This window comes from Bubalus kerabau, chromosome 5 (assembly GCF_029407905.1).
Source record: "Bubalus kerabau isolate K-KA32 ecotype Philippines breed swamp buffalo chromosome 5, PCC_UOA_SB_1v2, whole genome shotgun sequence".
Lineage (NCBI taxonomy): Eukaryota > Metazoa > Chordata > Mammalia > Artiodactyla > Bovidae > Bubalus > Bubalus kerabau.
This window is the reverse complement of record NC_073628.1, coordinates 75,841,372-75,867,238: the sequence shown is the minus strand read 5'-3', so window position 1 is coordinate 75,867,238 and position 25,867 is coordinate 75,841,372. Positions and strand designations below refer to the sequence as shown.

The 25,867-nt window shown below is 42.4% G+C and overlaps 1 protein-coding gene across 4 annotated transcripts in view; it reads right to left on the bottom strand.

Moving 5' to 3' along the window:
• The window catches only part of TGFB2 (transforming growth factor beta 2), a 95,285-nt gene that overhangs the window by 19,732 nt on the left and 49,686 nt on the right, over window positions 1-25,867 (bottom strand). For all 4 annotated transcript variants that reach the window (XM_055581912.1, XM_055581911.1, XM_055581909.1 and 1 more), the window contains one exon: window positions 18,581-18,744. In XM_055581912.1, the coding sequence (XP_055437887.1) occupies window positions 18,581-18,744 (164 nt within the window). The remainder of the gene's footprint in view (window positions 1-18,580; window positions 18,745-25,867) is intronic.

Here is a 25,867-nt window from a genome sequence, read left to right as displayed (position 1 = left end):
ATACACACACATATATACATTTTAAGTTAAAATAAAAGTTTACCTCCTGCCTTCCCCCCAATTTTGTTTTTATAATTTTTTTTCTAAAGTTTTTGCTTTAACTGACTTTTTTCTTTAAATAACAGACCAACAACTGTTGTTGACTAAATTAGAAGAGAGTCTCTAATATATTAAAAATGAGATATAGCTGTCTCTTAACTTAGCTACCACCCACAGCGATGCCTGAATGGTACCTTCATTATGTTATTGATACATACACATTATCTGTAATATGTGTAAAATGCCCACTTACTATCTTTGGCAAAGCTCTCAGTTCTTCCCTATATTACAAAACTCCTTGCACAAAAGGATCCATTCATCTGTCTGACACTGGAAACCAGCCAATCAGGGAGTGGAGAGAGGCAAAAGTCACCAATGTTACCCAATAGTTTAGGAGCAAGGAAAAAAAGAAGAAATAGAACTCTAGATGCAGAATTATAGCCAGAGGAAATCTTAGTCTTAAAGGAAAAATGATGTAAATCAATTCAGGATTTGGCTTAGAACCTGAAGAAGACACCTCTTCCATTCCTATGAAACATTGCAAAGAGTTATAAGAAAGCACTGGGAATTCTACTTTACTTTCCATATTCAGACATCAATAGATCTATAGAAAAACCTAGGGACCCATTCAATCAGACTTTTAATGGAAAGAGAGATTTAATCATAGGAGAGAAAAACGAAAATGAGGTTATCTAGTGTGGGCCCATCTTGTTCCTTTTTAATTTTTTTTATGTTTCTTTCATTTTTTAATTAATTTTTACAGGAGTATAGTTGCTTTCAATGTTGTGTTAGTTTCTACCACATAATAAAATGAATCAGCTATATGTGTGTGTGGTTATTTTTTGGATTGCCTTCCCATTTTGGTCACCACAGAGCACTGAGTAGGTTTCTGTAAGCTATACAGTAGGTTCTCATTACTTATCTATTTTAAACATAGTATTGTATATATTTCAATCCCAATTTCCCAATCCATTCCACTCTCCTTCCCTCCTTAGTATGAAGAACAGTATGAAGGTTCCTTTAAAAATAGAACTACCATATGACCCAGCAATCCCACTACTGGGCATATATGCAGAGAAAAACATAATTTAAAAATACACACGCACAATATTTACTGCAGCACTGTTTACAGTAGCCAGGCCATGGGAAAAACCTACATGTCCATTGACAGAGGAATGGATAAAGAAGATGTGGTACATACATACAAAGAAATATTACTCAGCCATAAAAAGGAACGAAATTGGTTCATTTGTAGAGACATGGATGGACTTTTTAAATGTTTTTAATGTGCATGCATGCTAAGTTGCTTCAGTCATGTCCGACTCTGTGCGACCCTATGGACAGCCTCCTCTGTCCACGGGATTCTCCAGGCAAGAATACTGGAGTGGGTTGCCATGCCCTCCTCCAAGGGATCTTCCCAACTCAGGGATCAAACCTGCACCTCATGTCTCCTGCATTGGTAAGTAGGTTCTTTACCACTAGTGCCACCTGGGAAGCCTGATTTTTAATGTACTTAAGGTTTAAATGTATGTCCTTAAGGTTTAAATGCATTTCAGTGTTTAAAACGTTTGCTGTGGCACGTATTGGCATGCACAGAGTGACGAGGCAATGCCAAATTAAACCTTCATTCCGCTGGCTCCAAGCACCAATCTCTTAGATCTACCTCACCTTGAGTCACTAATCTCTGTGTCATGAAATACAAGCGTCAGAGAGGCACTTAGGGGCCAGCTCTTCAAACCAAAACAATTCATACTCTAACATCTCTGTCTTGATCTGAAGACCTCTCATGACAGTGAACTTGCTACTTGTTGAGGAAGATCATCCCTCTTTTGGCCAACTGGTAGGTTGAAATTTTTCTTCATCTTGAACTTAAAATTTCCATCAACTCATCTTAGTTAATAACAGTACCATTGGTTCATCATCATACAATTATGCTAGTTTTTCAAATATTGAAACATTGTCACATTTCTCAGTCTTCACAGACACCTGTGAAGTGGACATTCTAGCCCTTATTATCTAAATACTACAGCTGGAGGAGAAAAAGCCTGAGGGACTTACGTGGATTGCCAACACCTTGCAGAAAAAGCCTGGAAAAATCTTGCCCTGTTCATACCAGTGGAGGGGGCTTTCCAACACTGTATGTTTTCTGCCCTCTGGAACACGATGTTAAGTTCTCTTTCTTCTCTCTGTCAGCCCCCCATCATAGGAGGGGGCTTTCCTCAACTTCTTCCTTCGAGACAAGGTTTGTGGAGCTCTGCCATCCTTGTCAAACCCCTTTTCAATATCCCTCTGAAAATCAGTTCCTCAACAAACTCCAGGTACGGTCTAGTGCAATATGGCAAATATAGAGAAAATGCCAAATGGGGAGGGGGCTGCCTCTTGCTTCCCTTGTTCTGGTCACTATTTCCAATGCCAACTCTTTATTTTTGGCAGCAGCCACATCACACCATTGAATCTAAACTTTTCGTAAAATAAAACCTTTGTTCTTACACAAACCATTAAGTCAGATTTTCCACCCCAAGTCCTTTCTGGAATGACATTGAATAAAGACAAAGAAATGAAGGAAGGCAGAGAACGAGGTTGGTTTTTCTAGCCAGTGGTTCTCCAACTTCAGCCTGCATTGACACAACTAGAGGGCTTATCAAAACATCTCTAGAGCTTCTGACTTAATAGGGATAAGAGGGGCACAAGAACTCGTATTTGTAACATCTTCCTTGGTAATGCACCAGCTGCTGGTCTCGGGACTACTCAGAGAACTACCGTTCTAGTATATACTGACACAGTTCATTTTTGAATCTAAATGCAAATTAGACATATGTCTCCAGTAACTTTGAAGCTCTTTTTTGACCTGGGTTTTTAGCACTTTAGAATTTCTCTGAACCTTAACTTTGCTATTCAGCATCTCAACTATCCTTGCCATGGCTGAGTAATATTCCATTGTATATATCTTGTGTATATTATTGTATATATCATTGTACCACATCTTCTTTATCCATTCATGTATCAATGTTAACTTAGGTTCTTCTGTGTCTTAGCTATTGTAAATAGTGCCACTATGAACATTGAGATGCATGTATCTTTTCCAATTAGAATTTTCTCTGTATATATACCCAAGAGTGGGATTGTAGGATCATATGATAGCTCTATTTTTAGTTTTTTAAGGAGCCTCCATACTGTTCTCTATAGCTGCTGTGCCAATTTACATTCCCAACAGTGTAGGAGGATTCCTTTCTCTCCACACTCTGTCTAACATTTGTTATTTGTAAATTTTTAAATCATGGCCATTCTGATGGCCATCAGTGTTAGGTGATGCCTCACTGTAGTTCTGACTTGCATTTCTCTATTAATAATAATTGGGGATGTTGCACATCTTTTCACGTGCACACAGCTGTCCTCTTAGAAGGATACTGCCCATATAAAATTAGAAGCCTACCCTATTCCGGTATAACCTCATGCTGACTAATTACATCTGCAATGCACCTATTTCCAAATAAGGTCACGTTCTGAAGTGCTGAGGGTCAGGATGCCTACATATCTATTTTGAAGGGATATAATTCAACTTATAACAGTAGATGTTCATACATTACACAGGGTTGGCTATTTTCGGCTGCTCGGTCTGATTAGGAAGTTCTTCAAAGCAAAAAGCACTTTCTTATTCTTCCAAAGAGTATTTTCCACTGCAGTTTACATGGTCCAACTTTAGTAAATTCTTATTGACTAACGGACTTCATTAGAAAGACATATATGATCAAGTGACATATAAGCCTGTGAACAATCAATCTTTTAGAAGTGATAGAAACTACTTTTCAGAATTTCATACATACATATGACACACACTTCACAGAGATTTCATAAATAGACATCTGTATCTATATATCTTTATCTCTATCTAACTATGATGACAAAGAATCACCAGACAATGTAAATGATTTTATACTGCATTTTACCTTACTTAATATATTTCATTGTGGGAATGAAAATGATGACAAAAAGCAAGAGAGCTGAATTTCCATGTAAAAGAAAGTGGAGTCTTAGAGCAGAATTGGGTAAAGACTTCTCTTCCATGAGGCATAAACATAACCCCCCAGCCCCGTTTAACTGCAGCCTCCTTGAGCAACGCTGGGTCACCTTGTGGGTATCTAACAAGCTTACATACTGCATGAATCTTTCAAAAAGTGGCCTAACAGACCCAGTTCTTTGCCTCCTTCTCTCATCACCACATCCTGTAATTGCCATGGCTCTCCAGTGACTGTATCCCTCTAGGGGGTTGTAAGGAATTTGTTCTTCATAAGAGCTTCATGAGATCCTGTATAGTAGAAGCCTACAGAATGCACATCAACTTTGAAAGGAAGACTCACCTGATAACACAGTCTCTTTGGAGCTGAGAAATCTACATTATTATGTCTAATATTAACTCTTTCTCTTTACTGACCAAAGTAATGAAATTAAAAGACACTTACTCCTTGGAAGGAAAGTTATGACCAACCTAGATAGCATTTTCAAAAGCAGAGACATTACTTTGCCAACAAAGGTCCGTCTAGTCAAGGCTATGGTTTTTCCAGTGGTCATGTATGGATGTGAGAGTTGGACTGTGAAGAAGGCTGAGCACCAAAGAATTGATGCTTTTGAACTGTGATGTTGGAGAAGACTCTTGAGAGTCCCTTGGACTGCAAGGAGATGCAACCAGTCCATTCTGAAGGAGATCAGCCCTGGGATTTCTTTGGAAGGAATGATGCTAAAGCTGAAACTCCAGTACTTTGGCCACCTCATGTGAAGAGTTGACTCATTGGAAAAGACTCTGATGCTGGGAGGGATTGGGGGCAGGAGGAGAAGGGGACGACAGAGGATGAGATGGCTGGATGGCATCACTGACTCGATGGACGTGAGTCTGAGTGAACTTCGGGAGTTGGTGATGGACAGGGAGGCCTGGCGTGCTGCGATTCATGGGGTCGCGAAGAGTCAGACACAACTGAGCAACTGAACTGAACTGAACTGAATGCACATTGATATGCTACTATGTTATACAGATCCAAGTGCAATTAATAAAGTATTGCATACAGAATGGAAATGGATACTTGCAAGCTACATATATACATACACACCACACAAATGTACATCCACACATATATACACACACATACATACACGTACACAATATATTAATATATACACAGATACATGCTTAGTTGTTCATTTTTGTCCGACTCTTTGCAACCCCATGGACTGTAGCTCGCCAGAATCCTCTGTCCATGGGGAGTCTCCAAGCAAGAATACTGAAGTGAGTTGCCATTTCTTTCTCCTGAGGATCTTCCCAACCCAGGGAATGGACTCAGGTCTCCTGCATTACAGGCAGATTCTTTACCATCTGAGCCACCAGGGAAGCCCAAAAATACTGGAGTGGGTAGCCTATCCCTTCTCCAGGGAATCTTCCAGACCCAGGAATTGAACCAGGGTCTCCTGCACTGCAGGCAGATTCTTTACCAGCTGAGTTACCAGGGAAGCCCATACACACACATACATATAAATACACACATACCTATAAATACACACACACACACACACACACAGGGAAGCCTCTCCTCTCTGATGGAAGCACCTCATAATTCCCTATTGTTTCCTTCACTTTTTTTCAGTCTCCATACATAGGACTTTGTGCTGACTGCACATCTGTATAAACAAGCAAATGCATCTCTACAGGTCTGGGGGATGAAGGAGTCCTTTGTGTAAATGGAAAGTCTCTGATGTTCTGCAGCTCAACAGCATTCACAAGACCATTGGATGTAAATCACACAACAGAGAAAATGATTCAAGCAGTCACATCCTCATAGGCAAGGAAAGAGGCACATGCCTTCCAACCATCAGTGATGGAATCTGAAGCGAAACAAAGTCAAGACCATAGTTCTAGTTGGTCCTTGGGGCCAAACCACAGAGCTCAGTACCGAGGGTGCTGATAATGACCAGGTTGCTTCCTACCATGGGGTGAATGAGTCCCGCCAACAAAACTTCAAGCTCTCTGAGGCCATATCTTCATTTCCTCATTCAATTTCCCCTTCCAATCCTGCTGCAACTTGACACGAACACACACATACTTAGGGAACACACTTCCAACCCCCTTCTCCTTCTTCCTGGCTCCCAACAACCCATGTGACCTGTACTATAATTCAAGTCCCAGCTCACATTCAGCTGAGCCCTTTAATTTAGGGGGTGTGACTCTAAAGTAATGAGTCTAAAAAAAACAAAGAGCCTGTCTTTTCTACCGTGTTGATGGGTTACCCAAGAGTATCAATTTCACTAATTTATTATATATATATGTATGTATTTTATCTAGATGGTTATTATTCACTTACCAGAAGTAGCTCTGAATAAGTAACAGAAAATGGGTAGCTATCCATGTTTCTTTCTTCATAAATAGCTACATGGCTATGGTTAAAACAAATCTAGCAGAATTTTCAAATCCAAATAAATGATGTTTCTCAAGAGTCCCCTGATGATGTTACACTCTTACTTCCACAGTGTTCCTTGTACTTAAATCTTATTTTGAAATGTTCCTTCAGTGTATTCAAAGACGTTTGTCGAGGTGCTGTTCTGGGAGTTTACCCCCAGAGGTACAGACAAGATCATAAATAAGATGAAGAAGAGAAGATCAAGTCTACCACAGGGCATGGGTATGGAGGAGAAACAAACAGTGAAGAATGGGGATAGTACATGTTAGGAAGAGGGACCTTAGACATCACACAGGGTGGCCAGGGAGGTCTCTGAGTGAGTGACATTTGAAGAAAAATCTGAAGGAACGATGAGAGAGAGGCTCTGGGAAGCAGTAAAGAGCATTGTGGGTGGAAGGAACAGCAGCTGCAGATGTGAGGAGGAGGTGAGCCCAGGGTGAGGAGCAGCAAAGAGGGAAGGACGAAGAACCCCCTGAGTGGAACCAGTCATGGCTGGGGGACGAGTGAGAAATGGGTAAGGGGCGGCCTAACGAGGCACAAAAAGGCTGTTGGCTCTTACACAGAGTGAGGTAAGAAGCCATGACAGGGCTCTGGGCAGGAGATTTGGATCTAAGCAACCTCTTGGGAGAAATCAGCCCCACTGCTGTGTTGCAAATGGCCTTGAACAGCGCCAGGGTGCAAACGGCAAGATGAGGCCATTACAAAAGTCCAAGTCCTGGGACCAGTGTAGTAGAGGCAGGGAAGTTAGAAGTGGTTGGATTTTGGATCCATCCTTTAAACACTTTTTAAATCACATAGGAAAATCAACTTAGCTATTTTTATTTTTGACTTTCATTAAAACCTTGTTGGCTGAGACCCCCCTGGTGGGCCAGTGGTTAAAAAAAAAAAACAAACAAAAAAAAAACCTGCCTTCCAGCGCAGGGGATGCAGGTTTGATCCCTGGTCAGGGAACTAAGAGTCCACATGCTGCAGAGCAACTAAGTCCATGCGGTACAACCATAGAGCCTATGGACTGCAGCTACTGAGCCCCACGTGCTCCAGATCCCATGCACTGCAACCAGAGAAGCCTGGATGTCACAGTGAAGACCCAGCACAGCCAAAAACAGAAAGTGTGGAAATACTGAAACAAAACAAATTTCTCAAAAATTAAAAAAAACCTGGCCGTTTTGGCCATTTTCAAGAATCAACAGGATCTTTCAAAAATATAGATTCGTCCCCATTGAAAGAATTCACGGTTCAGTATTTGTAGGTTCTAAACACAGTTCTAAAGCAAAAGTTCCCCCAAATATTCTGATTATTGTTGCTACCAGGAAATAAACATATATCCTTCTTTGGAACAATTTTTGCCCTGGTGGAGTTATAGAAAAATTGGCATACAATTATAAGATGAAAATAAAACTATTGAAGTCAACACAGGAAGCAGGTATCAAGCCTATTTGTGTGGTGGTGAGACAGAGGTACAAAGGCATCCTCACTGGGGTCGGTCATTCTGTAATGGTTTCTTCAAAAAGAAAAGCCAGACACATCACAGAGTCAACTCATCAGAGCTGTGTCAGAGTCCTGATAAAGCAAATATCCAGAACGCTAACATCTCAGCTGTTCCCATAATCCTGCTCTGCTCCACTGATCCCCGGAAATGGGTCAGAGGAGACCTCGTCCAACCAGAGATGAATGACATCATCCAACCAGAGATGACTGACATCATCGAGGAGTAGTTTTATGATCACAAACCCACTCTAGGGGAAATATAAACAAGTTCTAGATGACAAGCAAAACCCTGATGAAAATAATCCACTCCTGACACAGCCAATGTGCCAGACACTCTACAGAGGTGCTCTCTTCACACCAACTCATTAGACAAGAACTGTATCTCCATCGGATGATGAAAAACTGAGGCTCAGAGAGATAAGTGATTTGTAAGAGCAGAAAACTAATATTAATAAACAAAAAAAGGCAAATGGTGAACCCAGGGCTGACTGGCTGCAATGTTCCTTTTCTTTCCCACCCAGAGCTACTCACCAGCAATTGAATGAGACCACCCACCTGCAGAGTGAGTTGAAAATATTATTTAAGGAAGTCCTGAAGCAAACTCGTGGGACAGCCACTGCACACCCAGGACCCGGAGAACTAGGGTCCAAGGTGAGTGTTTTCATTACTAAGAGATTTTGAAAAGATTGCAAATGTAAGAGATGGTTTCTCATAAAAGTTCAAAATCAGTGCTTTGGGAATAACAATAATACTAACCATTGAGTAGACTCATTGTGCTAGGAATTTCCATGCATTTGCTCATGCCTAACAAAAGCCTGGCCAACTAGGTGTTTTTATTTACTTTTAACAGATAGAGATATCATTTCGGTGCTGTGCCTTTCTCAGATTCCCCAAAGTCATACTTGGAACCCACACTGGCCCAACGCCAAAGCCTGCGATCCTCCTACCAGTAGGATAAAGTAAGCAGCAGCACAGCCTCTGGAGCTAGGCCACCTGGGTTCAAATCCTGGCTCTGTCTCTTCCAAGTTGTGTGGCCTGGACAAGTTGCTCAACTTCTCTGTGCCTCCGTTTCCTCATTTGTAAAACTAAGATAATAATAGGATTATTATAGTGATTAAATGAATCAATCATTTTAAAGCACATAAAATAATGCCCTGCACATGGTTAGTAATGCATATGTCAGTGATAATTATCAACATGGTTACTGAGCTGCATTATGCAAAAGAACAGAATTATTAGTTACAATTGCATGATTATTAACATTTTTTTTTAATACAGTGGCGAAGGGTGGCTGTTTGCACCACTTTTGAGGTCCTGTCTGCTCACAGGATTCCTAGACTCTGGGTAACGTCATAACTTAATGCAAATGATAATGATCCAATTTCCTTACGAGGCGAGCATGTTACTCGATCAGTTTGCAAAAACCTGAGGTATTAATAGCCTTGTGCAAACAAAGTGTTTATTATACCTCATGGCTTTTTTTTTTAAGTGGGTTACTATACCGCGTGTGTCTCCAATGTGGCGCCAGAGTTAGGATCAGTATTAAGGGGATTGTATGCTGTAAAATTCTGGACAACAGGAGCACAGTATAACTTTTTTTTCAGTGGCACTTTTTGCAAGTCTAATTTAACAGACAGTCAGTTTTCTTGGCTGACCTCTTTATATTTTATAAACCCTTGGGCAATATGAGAACTGAAAGCTGAACTCTGTGTGTGTGTGTGTGTGTGTGTGTGTGTATGTGAGCGTGTGTGTGTGTGCGGCACGATGGCACATATGTGCGTGTGCACATGCATGGGTTTGGGATCAGGAAAAGGGTGCAGTTTTCATTAACCCCACTGAGTACTCTGGTCCTTGCAATGACAAGAACCTCATCCTTCACTCTGCAGTTTTGTTGTTCAGTCAACTCAAGTCGTGTCTGACTTTTTGTGACCCCATGGACTGTAGTGCGCCAGGCTTCCCTGTTCTCCACTATCTCCCCGAGTTTGCTCAAGTTCATGTCCAATTAGTTGGTGATACCATCTAACCATCTCATCCTCCGCTACCCTCTTCTTTTGCCTTCAATCTTTCCCAGCATCAGGGTCTTTTCCAATGAGTCAACTCTTCACATCAGGTGGTCAAATTATTCTAGCTTCAGTTTAGCATCAGTCCTGCGAGTGAATATTCAGGGCTGAATTGCAGCTTTAGAATCCCTTAAAAAGCAAGTGGAGGCCATCTACTTTGAATTTTCACTGTAAAGCCTTAAGGGTGTGCATAGTTTAAAATCTTTCTCAGAGAAGACATATGATGTTTATTTAAAGTGGTGGGTGATTCACTCCTTCCCACTAAAATCTTCGTTTATTTATTTTGCTCCATAACCATCAAGTCATGCTTTCACTTGCAACTCTGAAAAGTCATTTCATGTGTATTGTACAGTTTGAAGCCAGAGATAAATGCATGGGACTTAGATTTAGCCACTGTTTTTGTATAGTCTTGCAAGAGATCTCTAAAGATAAGAAATCATCACATTTGGCAAGCCTGTCTAAACGCAAATCCAACTAGGCATTAAAATCCAAGGATTGGGAATTCCCTGGAGCTCCAGTGGTTAGGATTCTGTGCCTCCACTTCAGGGGGCAAGGGTTCAATCCCTGATTGGGGAACTAAGATCCCACCCATACAGCATAGTCCAAAAAAAATAAAATAAATAAAATAAAATCCAAAGGATTAAAGAAAGGGATGAGGAAAAGCAGAGGGACAGATTGTATTTTACTTCTGTTCATCAAAGTTGTGATAGAGTATCTAGTAGAGGTAGGGGTGGGCGTCTCTGATTAAGGCAAAGGTAACTTCAACTGAAGCTGAATGCTCCATCTCTACAAAAATAAACACTACTACTGCCCTTCTTATGGCCAAGGTCAGGAAATCTGTTTCATTGGAAATTCACTGAGTTCATTTCACTCCAACACATTTATCTTCTACTGATTAACAGAGAACCACCAGCAGACTGTATTCTAGCAAGCTATCTGACAGCAACCTCTGTGGTCTCATGCCAGCCCCATGTGAGAAGATGACATCTCTCCTGATGTTTCATGATGTATCAACCCAGTACATCACACTGCATCAAGGAGTTCTTTTGTTTTTCTTTTAGTGGCCTCAAGCTAATAAATTAACCTAAAAATAATCTGGCAACTGACTTTGATAGGTAATTTTGTAAAAGGCTCTTCCTCTTGGAGGAAGTAAAGACTTAGAAGTCAAAATCTAAGAGATGACAAGGAAGGAAGGGAACTAACATAGATCAACTGCCCACCCTCCATCCAGCAATTATATACATGGTTTTATTTCACCCTTACAATAAACAGCAAGTGAACTGGAATTATTAAGAAAGTTTAGATCACAATACTCACACCACTGAACACTACACCATGTTGTCTCATTAAGGGTGACTAGTGAACTAGTGAATGAAAAAAAAATACTGTGTTTGTAATTCACCAAACCTACTTCTATCTCAAGCAGATGCATTCAGATATTTCTGCTATAAGTATTGCTGGGCTCAAAGAAATATCTTGATTCAGGCAGATGGAGTATTATCTTGGAATTATCTGCCTGTCCACCCAAGGAATCAAACCAAGATGGTAGGATGTTGCCAAATTCTCACAATTCCCTTCTGGAAGGAATGAGTTCTGAGGCATTCCTCTGGATTCTCCAGATTTTGCACTAGAAGTCTCTTGGGTATATTTCAATTAACAGAAAGACGGTACTATTGAAACACCATTTACACATCTGTTCCTCCACCAGACCCTGAGCAACTGCAAGGCACAAGCTGAGTCTAATATATATGGCTAGATTATTTATGTTGTTCAGTCACTAAGTTTGAACTCTGACTCTTTGTAGAGTGTGGACTGCAGCACACCAGGCTTCCTTCTCCTTCACTACCTCTAAAATTTGCCTAAACTCATGTCTATCGAGTCAGTGATGCCATCCAACCATCACACCCTCTGTCATCCCCTTCTCCTGCTCTCAGTCTTTCCCAGCATCAGGGTCTTTTTCCAAAAAGTCGGCTCGTTTACATCAGGTAGCCAGAGTATTGGAGCATCAGCTTCAGCATCAGTCCTTTCAATGAATATTCAGGGTTGATTTCCTTTAGAATTGACTGGTTTGATCTCCCTGCAGCCCAAGGGACTCTGAAGAGTCTTCTCCAGCACCACAGTTCAAAAGTACAATTCTTTGGTATTCAGCCTTCTTTATGGTCTAACTCTCACATCCATACATGACTACTGGAAAAACCATAGCTTTGACTATCTGGACCTTTGTCAGCAAAGTGATGTCTCTGCTCTTTAATATGCTGTCTAGGTTTGTCATAGCTCTTCTTCCATATTGCTAGATGACTGGCATCAATTCTGCTACCAATGCTAGGAGGCACTCACTCAGAGTTTTCTGTCTATGACTCTGTATAGTGTGTTGGTGTGGCAGATTAAAGATGGGTGCAACTTCTTTGACACTCTTTCTATCAAGAGATGGGGTCTATTTCCTTTCCCTTTGAATTTCACCTGGGTTGTAGCACATTTGATCAATAGAATAAGGTGTAAGGGAAGTTCTGCTAGGTTTGAACCTTGTCTTTAAGTGGACCGGCAGCTTCTGCCTTGGACACTTGGGGCCCTGAGCCTCAGGTAAAAAATCCTGACTCTTCTTCTGGGAAGACCACATGGGTACATCCTGAAACTACTTAGAGAGGAGTAGGGGCTCAGTCATCCCATTCCAGCTCCAAGCTTAGAAGCAAATTCATCATAGATCGTCCAGTTCAGCCCAGCTCCCACCTGAGCACCATCAAGTGACCCAGGTCAGAGCCACATGGAGCAGAAGAACAGCCCAGTCAAGTCCTGTCCAAGTTTCTGACTCCTAAAAATCGATAAAAAATTGGTATCTGAGGCCATAAAATTTGGGGTAGTCAGTTAAACAGTGACTAATTGAAAAAGTTATAAAGGTACAAATCTTATTATCCTAGAGGTGATAAAGTTTGAAATGAGCAGTAAACAGAGCCACAGACAGAAAAAACAAACTTATGATTACCGAAGGGAAAAGGGAGGGAGATAGGCGTAAATTAAGTTTGAGGATCTACTGTATACCACAGGGAAGTATACTCAATATTTTGTAAAAATCTATAAGGGAAGAGAACTTGACAAAGAATATATATACATATATATGTATATATATATAACTGAATCACTTTGCTTTACAACGGAAACTAACACAACATTATAAATCAACTTGACTTCAATTTAAAAAAAAAAAGGGCAGTAAGTGTGAAAAGGGTATAAGTTGGTGAGAGGAAGCTATAAATAGCTGGAAGGTCCAAGGTCTTTGGAGGTCATCATCCCTAAACACAAGTATTCCTTGGTGGTTTCCTGTGGCCACAAGGTCATACACACCCTTAACTAACTTATTAATTTCTTGATGACTCATTTCTTTGCTTGTAAATTTGAGGACTTAGCTTCCTCCAAGGTGGCAGATTCACTTGCTCATGTTGGCAATATCCAAATTGAAGAAGATTCCTCTTTCCTATTTTTTCCCCTTCTCATAACTCTGGGCATGATTTTAATCATAAATACAAGTGTGATTTAATCAAATAAAGATGTATTCAATTTTCCAAAAAGGCTGAGAGCTCTACTAAATATTAGTAGGTTCAAAAACATTCCCAGAGCACTGGAGCTTTATCGGAGCACATTTCAATAAAGGCTCCCTTTGGCATAGATCTCTAAAAATACAGTAAGGGTCACTGCTATTTGGAAAAAAATTTCCGTTTTCCTCTTTCCCTTCATATCAGAAGGCTTTATCCCTTTCCTATTCCGTGTGATACTGCTGTCCTTCTGGAGTCATATCATGATCACACCAGTATATGCTCTTTGGAGTCCATGAACATAACAGAAGTCAGGGGTAGGAGGAGGACAGGACGGTTTTATGTTACCACCATTCATCACGGCTCTGACAGACTATTCTGTAGAGAGAGGAAAGAGAGAGTCGCCTTGCCAAACTAAACATGATTTCCACAGAAGCTCGGGTGTCTTGACTCCCCCGGGCAGGGAGAAATCAACAGACGCAGAACCCCAGATGAAACTAACTCTGAGCTTGCTCCCAGAAATGCTATCTTAGGTCTTTCCCGCCTGGGATTCTGACTCTAGAAAGAGTAACCATCTACAATATGGGACAGAATGACCCCCAACCTTGGGATATGTTTTAAATCTGTGATGCCCACGGCGAATGACTACATCTGAATCACAAGGAGAGCTCTTGGAAACCACATCTGTCCACAGGGAAATCTTTTCCTTTCCAGGGACAATCAGAATCTCCAGGAAAGAGGCCATGGTCAGGGCTTGTAGAAGCTCCCCCAGGGCTTTTATAGGTAGGGGAGTATCTCCTACACCTACATGTGAGCGCACATGATCACACACCCACATACTCTTCCCCTGCTTAAAGTCAGTGTCCTGAATGATTCTAATAAATCATCCATACAACCATCTAAACACCCTGAAAACCTCTTCCTAGTGATCCTATCTTTTTCCTCTAGGAAGTAGGCTGTCAGCTATGTGTTAAGTAATACAGTAATCAAAGGGCATCTAGAAATTTCAGAGGCTTTGTCCTTCTGAATAGTTGAGCTCTCCGAACAGCTAAAGATCTGTCCATTTAAGTCTTTTATTTTTCAAAATAACCTTTAAGCAATTTTGGATATAAAACTCTCTAGCATTTTATGGCATGCGTTCAAGTTATTACCTGAACATAATTTAGCCTCACCTACATAATCCAAGGCTGTTATCATAAGCATCCATTTCTGTCCCCCGACAGAAGGAGTTTTATACCAGGGAGCTTTACCACTGAAGGCTGCAAAGACTTCCAAATGCACTGAAGACAAGTGGAAAGTTGGAGAAAAACAAGCCAAAATGGGATTTCCAATGAGGCCACAGCAGGTGTCAGAAGGCAGGCAGGGTGCCACAGAGACAAAGACTGGGTTAACTACAAACTGGATAAGGTTTAGGAAAATTATCCATAAGAGACATTGCATTCTGTGACTTGATCTGAAGTGGCATCACTGGGGTGCACTGGCAAACACCACAAGTCTAAAGGTTCACCTCCTCCTGTCAGAGTGTCTTCCTCCAGCACTCCTTCCTATCCAGTGTTTCAAATTTCTTGGTTCCAGAGAGGACCAACGGCTGCCTTTCCAGTGATTCAGCTGCATGTGTGCTGTGTCTTCTGTGAAGGTGTTCAGGGATCTCTCTGACTTACTTCTGGACCTTGGCTGTGTTTCAGGAGGTTAGATTGCAGCATAGCTGAGCTCCAGATAGATAAGATGTTAGTCTTCCTTATTTTCCTTAAAAGTACCTCCTTCCCAGATTCCTGCGTTCAGTGACATTGAACAAACCCAAGGTCACAGTCTCCATTCAATGGGCTTCCATCTTGACCTGTATCTTTTCCAATTGTTGTTCAGTCACTAAGTCATCTCTTTGCGACCTCGGGGACTATAGCCTGCCAGACTCCTCTGTCCAGGCAAGAATACTAGAGTGGGTTGCTATTACCTTCTCCAGGGGATCTTCCCAACTCAGGGATTGAACCCGTGTCTCCTGCTTGGCAGGCAGATTCTTTACTGCTGAGCCACCAGGGAAGCCCCATCTTTTCCAATTTGGGGACTTTAATTGGAACAGAGCTTGCTGCTCATGTCATGGGGCGCCCACTGCTGCAGTAACCTCTGGGAATGTACACATCCCTTGAGGACTCATTAAAGTCCTCTAAATTCCAGCCTCCAAGTACAGATCCCCTCCTGGAGATGAGACGGCCTCTGTGAGGAAGACAAACCATCAGTATTCCACTATCAGAGGTCACACCTCAGGGCAAAAAGTCAGGAGCCAAAGAATAATAGTGATTTAGCAGCTTACGTTACAGGCAACAAAACCTAACAAACCTTGCCTTCAATTAACTGAAGTCACATGTCACATAATTAAAACAGGGCCAGAGAGCACAATCCATCTGTACAGGGAGGCATGTAAGAGTGTCTTAATTGAAAAAAGAAGAAAAAGGAGGACAGGGAATCATGTTTTTAATTTTCAAATCATCTTATAGTATCTCTGACTAACTTTGATCAAGCTGCTTTTTCAGAGAACTCAGTCTTTGCTTTCCCTCCAAATATCACTCCACCCTCTGGCCGGCCTAGTTTCTCTTATTTTTCTTCTATTCTGGCTGATTTTGAGGCAAAGAGGTAGGAAAGGATTTGCTACAAACAGCAAATGTGGTGAGGAGTGAGCACTTGGGAGTCAGAGTTAGACTTGTATCCCAGCCCTGCCCCCCCCAGCTCTGTGATTCTGGCCAAGGGACTTAATTTCTCTGTGACTCAGCACCTTCTTCTGTAAAAATAAGAATACAGGAGTAGAAAGAATATTTTAAAAGGGTGAAGGTGGTCCAAAGGCACAAACTTCCAGTTATAAGATAAGTAAATTCTAGGGATGTAATGTATGACATAGTGACCATAGTTAGCAATACTATATGGAATATTTGAAAGTTGCTACTAGAGTAAATTTTAGCAGTTCTCACCACAAAGAAAAACAGATGTATGAGTGTGTGAAGCAATGGGTGTTAACTGAACTTACTGTGGTGATCATTTTGCAATATATACATATATTAAATCCTTATATTGTACAGCTTGAACTAATACAAAGTTATGTGGCTATTATATGTCAATAAATGGGGGGGAAAAAAGATGCCTCATCATGCAAACTTCATAGCAGAGCTGTGAGAACAGAGATAATATTAATAAAGGGCTTAGCAGAGGGTCTGGTACACAGAAAGGTGACTCTGTCTGATGCTTTTAGAACATGCCTTAAAATTCGAAGGTCTCCAAGGAAGGTACCTGAGGATCCATTATAATAAGTAAGAATCACTTTTCATGAACACACATGTAACTAGTATTTGAAAACTCTTAACAGCTTTAACTTCATTCTGAGATTTCATAACCAACATTTATTTGTATGATAATTTTTCCATTTTCCTAATAAATGCAAAGAAAAGTCTTCACCAAATTTCCAAACGTTTACAATCCAGGACAATCAGAGGTTTCCACCTACAGATGTCAATTCTCTCATTCCCTCAGATATGCCCGCTTCTCAGTCATATTGTCTCACATGTTTCCTCCATAACATTAGGTTTCTTGGGTCAGTTCTTGACCTTGTTTATCTCCCTTTACATACCTTCCCTGGAGGGCAACCCTCTCCCTGGGTCTTTCCTCACCCCCTAGCACTGGGCACCATCTCTACAGTATCTTCTACAGGCCCCTTCAAAGGAGACCCTGTTTTTGCACAGGTGACTCCTTCTGTCAAGAATGACCATCCCTCATCCTGCTCTAAGAGATGCTTCTTGAGGCCCCACACAAACATCAAGTCCATAGTGAAATCTTTCCAACTCTGCCCCCTACATACTGTGTTCATATGACACTATGACATATTCACTATGACCATGTCTGCCTCCCTTACTAGACTCAGGGCTTTTAGAGCAGTGCCTTCATGTGCATCAGAGTCCCCTAAAGATCTTGGGTCATGCTGATACCACATGAGTAATAAGCTGTTAAGAACATCTCTCACCTCTTAGTAACTTGGCATCATCACCATCATCATCACTATCATCATCACCATCATCATCACCATCATCACCACCACTATCATCATCATCACCATCACTCATCACCATCATCACCATCATCATCATCATCACCACTGTCATCACCACCATTATCATCATCATCATTCATCACCATCATCACCACCATTCATCACCATCATCACCACCACCATCATCACCATCATCATCATCACCATCACTCATCACTACCATCACCATCATCATCATTCATCACCATCATCATCACCACTATCATCATCATCACCATCACCACCATCGTCATCATCATCACCACCATCATCATCATTCATCACCACCACCATCATCATCATCATCACCATCATCATCACCTTCATCACCACCACCATTATCATCATCATCTTTCGACACTGCTGCCCAGCACCTGTACCCAGGGAGATGAGATGCCAGGGCTGCCTGAAATAATGGAGGGCAGAGGTGAACAGATGATGTGCATTTGGTGGGGGATGGACTGGAAAGCCTGAGTAGAATCAGAGAGGAAGAGGAGGCTGGATGAGGTTAGTGAAGAGACGGGAGGTAGCAAAGACGGGAAGAAAAGAGAGTAAAAGGGATGGAGAGGAGACAACAGGAAGGGAAGAAAAGGAGGAAAAGATGGCCATCAGATGAGAAAAGAAAGGTAGCTGACTTCTCTCCTTGGGGCGGGATTGGTCTTGCACCATCTGACTTTCCAGAGTAGGGGGTGAATTTCAGGACTGGAGCCTTCCAGAGGATGGTCATTCCAACCATTTACGCTCAGAGCTTCCCCCCTTCACATTAAAGGTTCTGCTTTCCTGAGCAACTCAGGAATGAGCTTTCACTGTGAGAGGAATAACAAATGAGGGCCTGTCCCATGATTGTGAGTGTAGAAAATGACGTATCAGCTCAGAAAAATCTCAGTCTGTAGTAAGTCCTTTACCCTAAGACTTAAAACTCATTGTCCATTCAAATAACCCAAACAAAATTACCTGATACAGCTCGATCCGTTGTTCAGGCACTCTGGCTTTTGGGTTCTGTAAACGAAAGACTCTGAACTCGGCCTTCACCAAATTGGAAGCATTCTTCTCCATCGAGGAGACGTCAAATCGGACAATTCTAAAGTACGGTCTGTAGAAAGTGGGCGGGATGGCATCTGTAAAAAGTTAGGGCAATCATTGAAAATGATAAAAATCCATTGTTCTCTCACAAAAGACCCTGAAGCATGAGACAGCCTTAAGAAACCATACGGGAAATATCTATAGAATGATTTCGTTTCCAATGGCCAATTTAATATCATTAACAATTGAACTAGGAAAAAAAAATAAGCATGTGCATTTGGTTAGAGGAGTAGCCGATTAAAAGGGATTAACAAACCACTTCCAATTCCATTTGAGGGCACAAAGTTAACCCTCTTCTTTGAAAGTTGACGGAGTGGTGGAAAATCCTAAATGGTTATGAACTGGAACAAGTTCATGACAGTTGATGCCTGGAGAAAGCTGTCAGGCTTGCATACACTTTAATCAAATGTGCCAAGAAAATAGCTCCTAATGGCAAGCAGTTTGCCCATGTATTTTTTCCCTTGAAATTTTGGCACCCAAACACTCTACTCTCTCCAGGTTCATGGACTGCATCTTTTCTGGCTTCTATAATTTGGTCTTTGACACACAGAGGACCAAATACACCCTCTAGTGAAGTTAGGGTAAGGACTGTTGAATGAAAATACACCCATGGTGGTGATACCAGGTCCAGTCTTAAAATTCTTTATTCGGCATAAATGTTCACTGGTGGGAGGGAATCCTAGCGAATGAAGAGAAAGAATCAACCTCAATGCCTTCTGTTCTGAGCCATGAAAAACACAGATTTGCAGACAGTCCACAACAATTTCAAATTCATGGGCTACTAGAATTTTGCTGTTATTTTGAGGTAACCTGTCTTTGCCTTTGGAAATATAACTCAGGGTTAAAACAAAACCAAAGCAAGTCTGAATTCTCTCCCCATACTTCCTATACAACACCCATTTATTAAGTATCTACACTAGGCAGGCTAGCTGTTACAGGTATGTTTCTATAGTATAGGTAGAATAGGTATATTCCTACAATACTCTTTGAAAATCTACTGCAAACTTACTTTCATTATTCTGGAATGTAGCATCCAACTCTGATGGTTCGATGTTGTTCTACCCCCTCCTCAATTATGTCACGTCATTACAACGTAATCATTCTCAGTTTTTATGGCCCCTTACAAATGTTTTCTTTTTTGAGGGGGGGGGGCGTGGAGCTTCCCTGGTGGCCCAGATGGTAAAGAATCTGCCTGCAATGGGGGAGACCCGGGTTCAATCCCTGGATCGGGAAGATCCCCTGGAGGAGGAAATGGCTACCCATTCCAGTATTCTTGCCTGGAGAACTCCATGGATAGAGGAGCCTGGAGGGCTACAGTCCACTTACAAATGTTTTTATTATTTTGCTATTATGCTTGCTTATTTTGTTCTCCCAATGAAATTTTAAGAATCCTGAGAACGGACAGTATTTTTCATATATTTTTCTGCACCTACTAGAACAGAAGTCTGCACACATGAAGTTCACCAAATATCCACTGTTTGCATAGTCGGTCACCAACAGTTTTGAAAGACTTAAGCATCTGGTTATTGGCAAGACTAGCTTCTTATTAAATAAATGTACCATCTTGCTGATCTTAAAATAGAAATAAATACCTTTCATGATTTCCTGGGAAATCCTTGCTCTGGGATGATTACACTGAAAAACCGAATGCTAGGAACACACCAGCATTTCATCATCTGAAGAGCTCTGCACTTTTTCCCCTCACAGAGGCTTTTCTCCATCCTTTCCCCATGTCCCATGACTCTCAGAAAGCAGCTCATGGGGAAGTGATACATTTCAAACCATGCTCTGCTTGATGACTGCTTCACAAAAGACTGTGTGGACTGAAACTTTGTAGATCCAAAGTCTCAGAAACAATCAAACAAACCTCATCTAAGCCATTCGAGTTTCAGAGAAAAGAACATATTGGCATAGACACAGGACTGACTCACTGCATCACTACTCTGAAACATTTGCTGGACAGTTTCAGGAAGACAAACATTCACCCAGGCAGAAAGGTCATGGGAGCCCCCAGCACAGCAGTTTGAAAAGATAGCTGTACCGACATTACTTGTCCATGCCCCGTGTAAGATCATTTGTGAGTGAGATACTGAGATGAACCAAAATGTCATTCAGTTACCAGTGAGGGATCCTTCCTAGAATCTGCAGTGATGTTGGCCACAGCCCCCAAATCCAAATTTGCTATAGTTTGGATTTACATTGCTGTAGCATCTGCCTTTGGCAAAAAAGCAATGCCTACTGACATTTTTGGTTGTTTTAAGATTGAAATGTAAAGTGCAGCAGATAGTACCATTAAAAATCCAACCACCTGTGTAAAAAATAAAATAAAGAAATCAACCTTTCTGCTGGAACATGACCAGCCCAGGATGGGACCGGCCCAGAACAGGCTGGTCCCATCCTGACAGCTCAGCTGAAAATAGGCTGGGAATCCAGGCAGAGAGGCCTGGGAGGATGGCTTCACACACACTCCAGGTTGGCCAAAACCTTCCACAGGCCTAGTTTCTACACTTATCTTCTCATGGCCTCCCCATCAGAGAGCAGAAGCTTCAAACATGCTTGGAAAGAGCATCCTGAAAGGGCAAGGCTGCTTCAGTGGGTTTCCTGTCATTAGAAAGAGTAAACAATCTTGCTGGTTTCCCCCTTCCTTTCAGTGGAAACCACCCCCCCACCCCGGGGGCCTACGCTACTTCCACAGACATGCAGCGTTCACACCCGGCCGCCCCAATCTTATCCTTCCATCAAGTTTGTAAATAAGCGCTCTTGAGATTTATTTTTATTCTCTTTTGTGTTTATTAAACTTTGAACATTTTTTTTTCCCTTTCTGGTCATCTGCCCGTACACACACTTGATTTTTACGGCCGCTTCAGACCAGGAGGTCAATTTTGTTTCTCCTTTTTCTAAGCAAATCATCCAATGATCCGGTCCTAGGCTTTCGAGCTTTGAAGGGGTGTTTGCAAATATTTACGGGCGTCGCTGGATAGTTAAGTACGTTGTTCTCTTCTGCTCCCTATAAGCTGGCAATCAGCCCTCCTCCCCTCTGGCCATGATAACTGTGTTAGCTATTTTGACTGCCTGATAATACAAATCCACATATCTGGTGCTTGTTTTATAAGTCGAAGCTGTTCACAGAGGAGGTGAAATGACAGTTGGGCATCCCTTCCCTCCCTGCCAGTGCCTGGGCTTTGGACTCATGACTCTGCGAAGGGACCAGGCCAGCAGGACACAGCAGCCTTTCCCAAACCCCTGCTGCAGCATCCAAGAGCAGGAGCTCACTGGATAAAGACTGGTAACTTCAAGAACTGACTACCACTTCTAAGGGTCGGTTCCAGCTGTCCCCAGCTGTCCTCTGCTATGGGTGACCAGCCCATTGCTTGGCTAAGGTACTTGAGCAACTTCCCAAATACGTCTGCACTGGAGGAAAAAATAAAAGTCACAGCGAATTGCTTAGACCCAGCTCATGATCCTGACCTTACCTCATAGAAGCTCTCAGAGGCAATGTACAAAGAGCTGAACATGGCTCCTCTACACCTAGCCTGGTGCTGGGGCTCCTTTTCTGTGCTCGTATTTAATGGTTTGATCCACCCATCTGGCCTGGGAGGGATGCAGCTTTTTTCTCCACCTTCTGCAAGGACTTGTGTCCCCCTTTGGAATGGGAGCTCTCTCTAAAGGCCTCTGGTATTTCAACTCAGCTTCTACCCCATGGCAAGGTATTCAGTGACTTGGGTTTGACCTTTGCCAACTTGCCCTCGCATATCCTACTTGGCACTCTCCTCTTGATGTCTGACCCACTTTTTTTTGGTTCCGTCAAATGCACTTTCCACCAGCTCTGTGGATTTCAGACCACCAAACTGGTTCTGCTCCCCTACCGTACCTCCCCTCCCTCCTCACCCACCGCCATCCCATGTGCCTTCCTGTCTTTAAAAGGCTTGCACATAGGAGATTCCAGAATGTCACCCAATGAATGGTGTTCCCCTCACCTCAAATCCCTGCTAAATCCCGCTTAGGGGAATAGACAGAGGGGAAAAAAAAGGAGGAAGTCTAACTACTGATTTCTAAAGTCTAGCACCTTAGAAATAAAGCACACAATATATGTACCGAGTTTTAATAAACCCCAAACCATCCCTGCTCTCCCCACCTTCCAGCCCTTGGAAGAATTGTCTTCCATGAAACCAATCCCTGGTGCCAAAAAGGCTGGGGACCACTGGTGTACAGAATGCCCAGTGGTAGCGTCTGATCACAAGCTACTTTCACGAGTTCTAGGTTGACTTGTCATCGGTTCCAAATAACTAATCAACTCATTGTAAATTGTGTCCTCCCCATGTTAGCACCCCGTGGTCAGCAATCTTCACTTAAGAGTCCTTCGGTTTCCCGTGGGCCAGGGATGGCTTCATGGGCATGTGGTCATGGCAGTTGTACCAGTTCCCAAGCTCAGAAAAGGCTCACAGTGGAATCTGATAGTCTGTGGTCGCCGTCTTGAACCCTTGATCATTTTACCTTTGAATTCAGGCTTCGAATGTGACATCTACTGGGACAACGGGGCTGGAGTAGGGCCATGGAGCCTCACTCCTGAGCTCTGCCACCCTTCCATACTCCTAGCGTCCCAAGAATTGGTGCTGGGCCCGCTGCCCCCTGCACCCCAGAGAGCCGGTGTCAGGAACCCATACCTGAAGCATCTCAGATAGGGTATGGGGGCAGCTGTGTCACCCGAGGCTGGCAATGTAACAGCACAATCAGACGCAACTCAGTGGCAGCAGGGACCGAGTCCTGCCACAGTCCCATATAATTACAGGGTCTGCATGCAGGGAGTCCTTTAAGGCCACCTGAATTTTAACCCCAAATCAAAAAAGTTTTATCTATGTGGCAACAGAGACAGCATTTAGCTTTTCAGAGCCTATTTCTTCATCTATATAACAAGGTAAATAATCCCCTATTTCATACGTACTGACTCAGGTTGTGAGGATCACACAAATGAGCAGAAGGAACATTCGAGAACTGGGTTTAGAACAAATTTCCTCTCAAAAAAGGTCCCTTCCTATCCCCTTTTCCATCCTGTAACAAACAGGCTAAGTGATCCTTGGGCCTTGCTTGAATGTCCCACAAAGAGAGAAAACTTACCACCTAACTGAATTAGAGGAGAAGAAGCAAAGTGTCCTGGGGCAGTTTATCAAGGACTCTGGGTTTTCGGTTCCTGCCCGCTGCAGAGAGGAATGACAGTCAACACTACACTCACAGACTCCCCACCACCAGACTTTAATATTTACCTGTAGTGCTCAACCCTGACCATCAGAAAGGATGACAAGAGAATTCTATCCTCCCACCAAACACCCTCTGCATCAAACAACTCCACCTCCCATGACGGTGCTCAGATTAGAACTGTTTAACAAATAAGTTAGTGAAAAACACAAACTAAAGAAAGGTCTTACAATGTCACCAATATGTGAGGAGCTCTGGCAGAAAGAGGAGATTGGGAGCCTGAAAGAAATACCCAAGGACATCCAGAGTTCAGCCTTTAGGGGGGCAATGCTTCAATCATCTCTATCTGTTGTCTATTCCCCATTGAGCTGCTTACACCACAGAACTAGTGGGAGAAAAGTATGTGACAGACATTGGAATTGTGGGTCAAGTATCCCTGAGTATTTGTTGCATTTATTAAAGCAGTGGTTCTGGAAGTGTGGTCTTGGACCAGAGCACCTGCCTCACCTGGAAACTTGGGATAAGTGCAAATTATCCAAGAAAGCCTGATGCACCATCAAAGTTTAAGAACCACTGTGCTAAAAGGTACTAGCTGGAGAGCCCAGTGCTATTTAACAAAGCAAGCAGATTAGCAGAGGCAAAGAAGAAGAAAGAGACCTTAATTTCTAACAACTGCTCTCTTGAAGCTGGCACTCACAGAACCCCCAAGGGAAACTGGCACTGGTCTCAATGTCCTTGGGGAATTTCTAGGATAAGTCAGTAGTTCAAACTGAAAGGTAAAAGATAGGCATCATACTCGGTCGCTTCAGCCATGTCTGACTCTTTGCAACCCCATGGACTGTATAGCCTGCCAGGCTCCTCTGTCCATGGGATTTTCCAGGCAAGAATACTGGAGTGGATTGCCACTTCCTTCTCCAGGGGATCTTCCTGACACAGGGATTGAACTCACATCTTTTATGTCTCCTGCATTGGCAGGCAGGTTCTTTACCACTAGTGCCACCCATGAAATTAAAAGACACTTGCTCTTTGGAAGAAAAGTTATGACAAACCTAGATAGCATATTAAAAAACAGAGACATCACTTTGCTGACAAAAGCCCCTGTAGTCAAAACTAGGGTTTTTCCAGTAGTCATGTATGGATATGAGAGTTGGACCATAAAGAAGGCTGAGAGCCAAAGAATTGATGCTGTGGTGTTGGAGAAGACTTAGACTGGGGACTCTATCCCAGGTAAAGGAAATCAACCCTGAATATTCATTGGAAGGACTGATACTGAAGCTGAAGCTCCAGTAATCTGGCCACCTGACGAGAAGAGCCAACTCATTGGGAAAGACCCTGATGCTGCGAAAGATTCAAGGCAAAAGGAGGAGCAGCAGCAGAGGATGAGATGGTTGGATGGCATCACCGACTCAGTGGACATGACTCTGGGCAAGCTCCAGGAGACAGTGGAGGACAGAGGAACCTGGCATGCTGCAATCCACGGGGTCACAAAGAGTCAGACACGACTTAGCGACTGAACAACAACATGGGAATGAAGGATTGTTAGAGGCCCAGAGGTTCTGTTTGTCTTACTCCCCGAAGCACTCACTAGTTACCTGCATTTCATTTTATGTTTTATTAATTTTTATTGGGATATAATTGCTTTACAATGCTGTGTTAGTTTCTGCTGTACAGCCAAGTGAATCAGGTATACATATATATACACCTCCTTAGCAGTGGTCTGCTAAGGAGGTGTTTCCATCCCCATTTCACAGATAAAGAAATCAAAAGCAAGGAGAGTGAAATAACTTCTGGCTAAGGTCAAGGTAAGGCTGGCCTGTCAATCAAAAGCTCTGGCTTTTCACCACAATATCTTGCCTTCTGCGCAAAGGAGTCCCATGAGTTAAAGACATGAATCCAACCCCAGGCAGAAATACCAACACTCACTGGAGTATTGTTGCAAAAACAGGCACAAGGAAGCAACTCCTG